At 38.8% G+C, this 8,532-nt stretch overlaps 1 protein-coding gene across 1 annotated transcript in view; it reads left to right on the top strand.

Moving 5' to 3' along the window:
* The first annotated feature begins 985 nt into the window (after positions 1–985).
* The window catches only part of LOC124795038, a 221,431-nt gene continuing 213,884 nt past the window's right edge, over positions 986–8,532 (top strand). Inside the window, exon 1 of the mRNA XM_047258821.1 lies at positions 986–1,105. Within this exon, the coding sequence (XP_047114777.1) occupies positions 1,091–1,105 (15 nt within the window). The 5' untranslated portion in view covers positions 986–1,090. The remainder of the gene's footprint in view (positions 1,106–8,532) is intronic.

Below are 8,532 nucleotides of genomic sequence, written 5' to 3'. Positions count from 1 at the left end.
TTTGTAGTCGTTATTTCTGTGGGAGTTATATGTCCAGGGATGAAGAACATTCGTAGTTATATCTAACGACCAGTTATTCAAATTTTTAAGTAATTTCTGATGAGATATTATATCCCTTTGTTTAAGTATGAGTCGCATCGAGAAGCTTCAGAGCGTTCTTTCTTCAGGCGGAATCGAGATGTCCTCACCTTCGCTCGAGTATCATGATCTATCCTTTGAACGCCACATCTGATTTCTTTTCTAGTCCTTGTCCATCTGAACAAGTGCTCCATCTCTAAACGTCAGGCCATCAACGGAAAATTATTCGTCTTTTTTCCAACACGCCTCACGTGAACTGCGCAGAACTTTATCGTGTCACTACTTGGCGAATTCTGAAGTTGGTGAATTCAGGTGGAAATACTAACGAAGGGCTTGTAATGAATACAATCGAACGGGGTTGGTGAACAGCAGTGTCGTATCTCGAATCACCAGTAGGGAGTTACAGGTCCAAGCACTCAGCGTTGTCTTCCGCACGGTTGGTCTCTATTATCAAAACTGACATTTGCTGGGGCCATCGGAGCGCCTTGCAATTAGCCGTACCCGCCGTTTGTGGTCGGAAAGGACTTCGTTTGACAAGTTTATCAGGTACTTACTTGCGTCAAGGAATAGTTGTTAACAAAACAAGATCGCCCCCAATTTAAGCCTCTTAGAGTTAATCATCTCCACCAATATCTGGAACATTTCGGAGGGTTTTTATCTATCCTTTCGGCTGGCTTCAATGGGCCATGGGAAAACATGGCTGGCCGCGGGCAGAGCTAGTTTTTTTCGGTGGATCGCCTCCCCCCTCCTGGCACCTCAGCGACCTGACGCGCGCGGCCCCCACCACACCACCCCTCCGCGACGATACCCCCCACAGACCCCCGGCCACCTCTGAGCAACAACCTGTTGATGACGTCACGGAGCGGCGACGCGCTCGCGATCTAGCTCGCCTTCCGTGCCAGATCGAGTCTGTTGCTTAGCTGTGACGGTGCGCGCTAGCCAGTGAGTGCGAGTGTGTACGGCGATGACAGTTTGCAAACAAGCGTGCGTGCCAGTGTGGAGCTGACGGGCGATGCACATAGACGAGGTAAAACTCTAGTGCGCCTATCAGTGCACTACTGTCTCAGGTGGACTACTGCTGATAACATTGAGCAAGGTAGCATTCGTCGAGGTCATTCGGCATTAACTAGAAGACGCCTCGGTGTGCTTTGTTAAACGTCTTCAATGTGGGTTTCCTTTCCAACGATGCGTTGAAGTCTCTCGCTTCGAATGTGATAGCTCTCTCTTCTGTGATGTTTTGATCTCCGATAAGAACCAATAAGTTCTGTTTGTACCACTGCTAGGTGTACAGGGACTTACCGTAAATTCCTAAAGCTGTTTATGGTGAAAATAGGATTGTCTGGGTGCACGGCATCGAGGTATTTACCGCCCACCGAAGGCTATTCCCGGTGAAGGAATAATCAGTATAGCAATTGGCTAATGTAAGTCGGCCGGAAACATTGACAATATTACAATCTGCATAACCCTTAGAATGCTGACTGGACTCTCCATAACATGGAGAGACTATTCATGATGTAATCTGATTATGTTAATCTTATAAAGTGGAAATGTCAGAAACTGCTTTTAGCGGGCATTGCAGAAGCAACAAGCGGGAGGCGCGCTCCACAAATATTCATATCTCCCAAAGAACACCTGTTGAAATATTAATTTAGAATAAGTCTCACTTCTCATTTATAATTTTCTGGAGCATACACGGAGGAGCTATGCAGGTATCATAAAGCGCTACGAAGCGTTCTGTAATCTAGTGCATTTTCTTCGCTAATATTCAGATTTATGCGGCAATAAAATAGCATTTTGTGTTTTTTCTAGAAGAACAGCCATGAAGCACTACACTTGTTTCCTCTTTTACGTGCATCAATCACATGATTTAACGTGGTGATTCACTTAAACAATACAGCAATAAGAGAATGCCCGTGCAACACTTTTCCTTCCTCTGTCGAGTTCGTGACTATCGCTATATGGAGGAAGCTGTTCGGTGACACACACACGAAAGAGATGAGCACATACATATGCTTCTCACACACAAATTTCCGTGTCTTGAATTTTCAAGACTCCAGAGAAGTATTTCTGATCTCAGACTAACGGAGTTTGGCAAAGATATCTATGGCTGTTTATATGGAATTCCACAATGTGTTCAGCAACATTGAACGTCACTAAATAATATCTATTCAACAAAAGAAAGCAAGACTATGGTGATAAAATTTTTTGAAACTTTTCGTGAAACCGTTAGTGACCAATATTTGCAAATGACATTGCTTGACCACAAGAGTAAACAGAGAGAAAATTGAAGCAGCACTTTCTGTTCTTCCTATGCATTCACATATCAAGAACGATGAGGTCATCTTTTATCATCAAATATTTTTTTTAAAAAAATGCGAACCACTGCAGCTAAAACAAGGTCTGTATGGAAAACCAAACAGCGTTCTTAATTTAATTTACAGAAGTACACATAATATATGACATAAACTTTATTGAAAGCACTGATTTTGAAAGCCATTAGGTGACCACCCTCATAGATACAGGTATAAATGCTCGTAAATAAAACTCGCTGTCATCATAAAAATGAACACATTAACTGTTGTGTGCATAATACAGCTGTTCGAGCCTGTCAAAGAATGCACCGCTGCGTTTGCACACTGTGAAAACAGAAACCGGCTGCATACAGGTTTTTCACGTTTTCTAGTTTTCATGCATGAAGTCGGGCGCAGAGAGATAACTGATATCAGACAGCTCAGTATGTCACAAGCCGTTAACGTTTCTTTTCCTTGTGAAATGAAGTGCTTAAACGAAAGGATAATTAATGTGCAGAGCCAGAAAGAAATCTTGTACCAATGGTTCTCATTATTCGCAGCAATCACCGCTTCATATCGATGAGAGGCCATAAGAGAGTACAGCAATTTATGAGATGTCAAAAAGAAGAGTTAACGTGTTTTCTTCTCACCTCCCTCTCCTTTTTCTCAGAATACACGACTTTCTGTACGTAATACTCGAATATAAAAACAAAATGACGAAAATTAAGCTTTTTGCTGTACTTGTCTTTTGATGTTCTGTATTTACGTTTCCATAATTCTTTCTGCTGCGATCAGCGTTTGACTACGGTAACACTTTTCTGAAACGTCTAATGGAAATGTGACAGCCAGGACACGGACTCTTTACAAAATTTATTCCTTCGCTAATGACGCTAACGCCCAAGTTTTAGTTTCAAAAAAATGTACTCAGCTGCCATTACTCTAAATGTCGAACCAAGAGAATCAAAAGAGCTGCCCAGAATCGGAAAAGAAGGAAGAGTTCAGGTTTAGATGTATGAACTAGAAAAAGACAGGTTCACAGAATAAAACTATTTGTGCTCCAGTGGTGCAGTTCTCTCAGAGCAGTTCGTCCAGCGCCAAACAGCTTTCCACATCACATACGAAGAATTTTTATCACAGAGAAGATTTCTACCATTAATTGCCCCTACTACAGCTATCGCTTCATTTTGATCATCCTTTATGTATTACGCTTGGTGCTAAAAATTCTCTGAATGAGTAGGACGCGAAGTTACACATTCGATTCTTGACAGCTCATCGTGGCCGACCAGGTTGGTCAACTAATTATCTGGAACTGTCTAGATAATTCATTGTCTGCCTATGGGTATATGCGTGCCTCAATTCAGGGTACTCGGCAGAGTCATTAAGCACCCTATTTCCCATGAAAAATCAATGAAATGAAGTAAGCAACTGAAAAACATGTTATAGCAGAAAAGAAGTCGGGAGTTGCAATCCGTAAATAGGAGTACGAAAATAAATGGCTGATCGGTAATAACTGCGGCTTTGAAATTGCCTTTCAGATTCAGAAGTCACATTATCTGGCAGCAAACACTGAACAATCGCAACATATCCGTAATATAAACCCGCTGCTATCTCTGTTTTCTAAACCCTAAATATGCTTGCAGCACAATTTTCTTAGAGATTAGCTGAATTATTTTCCACGTAGCTAGGTCGACGTTTCCGGCCACTGAAGATAAGACACGACTAAATTTTAAAAAGTACGAAGATACATTCTAGAGAGACTAGGTCCATAAAATGCTGTGCGTAAAAATAGTATGAAATAATTTAGTAAAGTGTGTACCTAATATTTGAAAGTAAATGGGATATTTTGTATTTTATAAAACTGAGTTCAAACGTATTTGTAGAATACTGCTATCACACTAAGATCTGTGTTCAGAAACCCGTAATAAGTTGTTATTTTAATACAGTAGATAGTTATCCGGTTTTATGAAAATATTTACTGCTTTCTTGCGAAACTGTCTAGCTGGAAACTTGAAATTCTAAATAAATGCTTGTGAGTGATCCGTTGGAAAGGTATTTCAAGAATCAGAAAAAGATTATGGCTTTTGTTTTCGAAGATGAAACGGTTTCAGGGGTATTAGATGCTGTCGCTCGATAACCTGGCCAAGAATTGATAGATGATGTGAGATTCCAACTCAAACATTTCCAATCAAGGCGCACAAGAGATTGCAACATAACTACTTGAGCTACAACAGTAAAAAAATTTCGTGTTTTCAACATATGAGACCACACAAATGTCGTTTCTGCGGTAATAACATTTTCGCATATGTAGCGATAAGACATTCTCACGAACAATTAATTTGTCATTTTTTCATTGCTTCTCGCTACCAAAAATGGAGAGCCGGCTGATTGTACAGTAATTCGAGATAAAAGCATTCAAGTGGTTCAGTTCCTTATACTGACGTAAGGCGGAATTCTAGATAAGCAATCCTACAAAACTTTTCTTCTAGAGATCACTTGTTTCATCAGTTAGTGCTTCTAGAGATCACTTGTTTCATCAGTTAGTGGTATAAGCACAGGGAGTTTATTCTCACATTAAAGGCTGTTGACTATTCAGAAGCAAGAATCGGTGAAATCTCAAAACAGAAACATAGTACCGCCTTGGGAGGAGGAAATATCTGTCTGCATGCTGCAAGAGATAGTTTGAAAGTTCAAAACCAGGCATGATCATCTGTGTGCAGAAAGAAGTGGATATGTTTTCACAACCCTCCATAAGATTGAAATTGCACAAGCGAAAGCGAAATCACAAGAAGACCTCGTTCTCTGTCATTCCTAACATTCGAAAGTAAAGTACGGTACAGAAGTATCGCTGTAACGCAATTTATAATTTTAGAGGACTTCTGATGGACTACAGAGTTCTTTGGTAAAAGATTTATCATAGAGTAAGTAGAGAGGGCACAAAAAGCTATACAAGTTTAGAATTTAACTCTTGCTACTACTCCACAGTAACATAAACGTTGTCCAGAAGATACCTGTCATGCACAGATACTTTTTGGTGCTATCGAACTGACTACGGAAAAAGTGTTAATAATAGCAACATTCTTTTACCAAGCCATCACATGTGCAAATTAGCTAAACAGCTCTGCATCTACATATAAGGATTCCAAGGAATATAAATAATACAAATTTGTGTGCCTCAATGACCTGGTGTAAGTCTTTCTATTGTACGCCACTTCGGTTTCTTGCGTGTCCCTAACATAACCATAGTCATCGAACCGGGAAAAAGGAGATCCGAAGACAGACAAATACCAAAGTATATTGCTTGCAGAATAGAATTCTCTGCTACAACAGACATGGTTTTTCGCTTAAATCGTTCAGAAGCTTCGTTCGGAAGTGCTCATTTAATGAGAAGACGTGCAATTGTAGTCACATACGATAAATATGTAAAACTGACATAGATCATAATCCTATGAAGAATACAGGTTTAATGAATCAGAATACCAGTAACAAGGGTATTCTTAAAATAATTTTATTTAGTTGTACTTGCGCATTAGCAAAGTAATGTTCACTGTCATAAAGTTAGTAGTGGCCTCCACAACCATTTGACAATGCCAAAATGCATTTGAATCCTTCTTAAGCACTTTCATGCAATCGACGTTCTTGACTCAATTAACCACTTTAATGGAAGATCTTGTCAAAAGCCGTGTGGTAAATTCTCTCCACTTTTGACAAATGAAAGAACAGACAAAGTGTCATCCAAACATGTCAAAACATACAGATTTATTGGCTCGAATAAATACATCTACATGTAAACAAATCAAACAATGTCTAGAACGCATTAAATAACGCCTTTTTACTTTATACCTTGTATCTTGTTTTCTTGCTAAGTGCCAAATCATATCGAAAATTATTTTTCTTGTCAAATAATTCTGACTTTTTAACTGCTGAAATAATTTTCATTAAAACATGTTTATCTATTGACGTTATCATTTGTGGATAGTGTTGGCTTTCTCCCTGTAAAACGTAAGTATCTTTTTGCTTTCAGGTATTTCGTCTCTCTTGTAGGAAACGCTAATAGAAAAAGTAACAGGACTTCGTGCAATGTTTCCCATGTGTCACACGAAAACAAACCAAATAACACAATAAAAATTTTAAAAAACGCAAAAGTACAAAATCCACATCGGTAACAGGAGTGAGCTCGGCCAGAATAGGTTGTAACTTCCAACGTTAGCAGACGCCGTCACAGTCCCCTATTTCTGCGCATGTGCAGTGTGCAGCATACTCGGAAATTTAGAACTCCGCACTCAGTACAATCTATAGATCATAAACGTCATAGACACACTCGTGACAGGGTTAGCTGCTGATTTACATGAAGCTCCGAAAGGCGCACGTACTTTGAGTAGTCGACTTTGACCAGGAAGATCCTGATGTAAAACGCGCTTTATTCCCTTCCTCTCTGACGCTTTTTAAGTTCTGTGGGCTATATAGTTATAGCCTTGGTTGGAATCAAAGTACTGTGATCTTTTCCTTTACCTCTGGATCGATGTATTCGGTCTTCAACGCGAAAACAAAGAACATTAAAATTTTATTGATATTCTTAATCCATATTTATTGGATGCGTAGTAGCACAAACTTTGTAGTCATGGTGAAGTTCCATCTCTTTAATGCTAATGTATTTTAGCTTCCATATAATGCCTGATTCCCAAGTCCTTTGTGTTCCTCGAATACACAGAGTTATGGCCATAAAAGTCTCACATTCAGCTAGAAAGGATTACATATATGCAAATTTATACATTCGCTCGCAGTTTATGTCGGACTATGCCACAGTTTGAATCTATATACAGCTTTTAGTTTTTATGACAATTTACAAAACTTAAGACTTGATGTTCCTGTTGCAGTCGTCTGTTTCATTTAATGTAAAAAAAATGTTTCCCATGTTACCAAAGGAAGTGATAGAAAATATTCTAACAAAACTGAATCCAGTTTTCAGCCTAAAAGCATCATTTTCCATTCCTTGCGATCTCTGTTCATTCAACCTAAATAATTATTTTACTTCGTTGTAGAACATTCCTTCGTTTTGGCGGGATAGCCTTTCATCTGCAACAATATGATTATTTTTTTTAAAAAATCAGCCAACGTCTTAAACAATCAGCTGTATCACACAGCCTGTATGTGTTGTGCGAAAATAGTTCGTTGTATTTACGATTTTTGCCGATGTCATTTTTCCACTCACTTACTCATCACAAGAAAATGGAATCACAAAAACACAGTACTTGTCGTTTATCAGTAGAGCTGGAATATGTTAAGTATTAGCTTAATAAAACAGATTGCCACGCTAGCACTAAATGTGTGGAGAATACGAGATAACAGAACATCAGCTGCACCATACGTGCAGCCGAGCAGCGAGCACACATTGTATTTCTGTATGATGGATGAGATCGGAAAACGGTAAACACGAAATATTTCTATACAGTAAATATAGCTGAAGGTAGTTTACATTCATTTCCGCCCATTTTCTTAAACAGTCAAGCTTTTGCAGATGAAAAGGACTATGCAGAGAAAATGAATTAGTATTCCACAAGAAAAACAGGTACCACTACAGTTGTTACATACATTTTAGGCTTATTTCTGCATTGCTGTCATTGTTAAATACACTTCGAAATTTCAGAAACGCAGTAAGACACGGCACAGACATGTTTGGATTAAGGGTTCTAGAAGAACCAGGAGAAGCCGATTACTATAATTTTTTCTGCAATACGTCTACTTTAGAGAACTAAACTCTAAAGAATGATCGATCCCTAACTATTATTGAAAAACTTAAATTTGTATCAAACAACCTGAAAAACTTAAATTTGTATCAAACAACCTGAATCTTACAGTCGGAATCGCCAAAATTTACTAGCTTTATTCGGTGCAGACTATTCACGTAGCAACTGCTACTAGTTTCGCTTTTGATTTCATTAGAGGGTCAAGATATTTTCCTGGAAGCTATTGCCTTGCTGATAGTAGTAAAGTGAATGTGAGTACCATGTATGCTTCGCTTCACCGTTTCACTCATACTGCAAAATATGTAAATAAAATACCCCCCCTCCCCTTAGCTTACGGTTAGTAACTATTACAATTTTCGTAATTTTTTTGCAAAATAATTTATGATAGATACACCTCTCAAATTTGTGACAGTACAAAA

Source organism: Schistocerca piceifrons, chromosome 4, assembly GCF_021461385.2.
Source record: "Schistocerca piceifrons isolate TAMUIC-IGC-003096 chromosome 4, iqSchPice1.1, whole genome shotgun sequence".
NCBI lineage: Eukaryota > Metazoa > Arthropoda > Insecta > Orthoptera > Acrididae > Schistocerca > Schistocerca piceifrons.
Note: the sequence above shows the minus strand (reverse complement) of the source record. Positions and strands in the feature narration are given on the sequence as shown.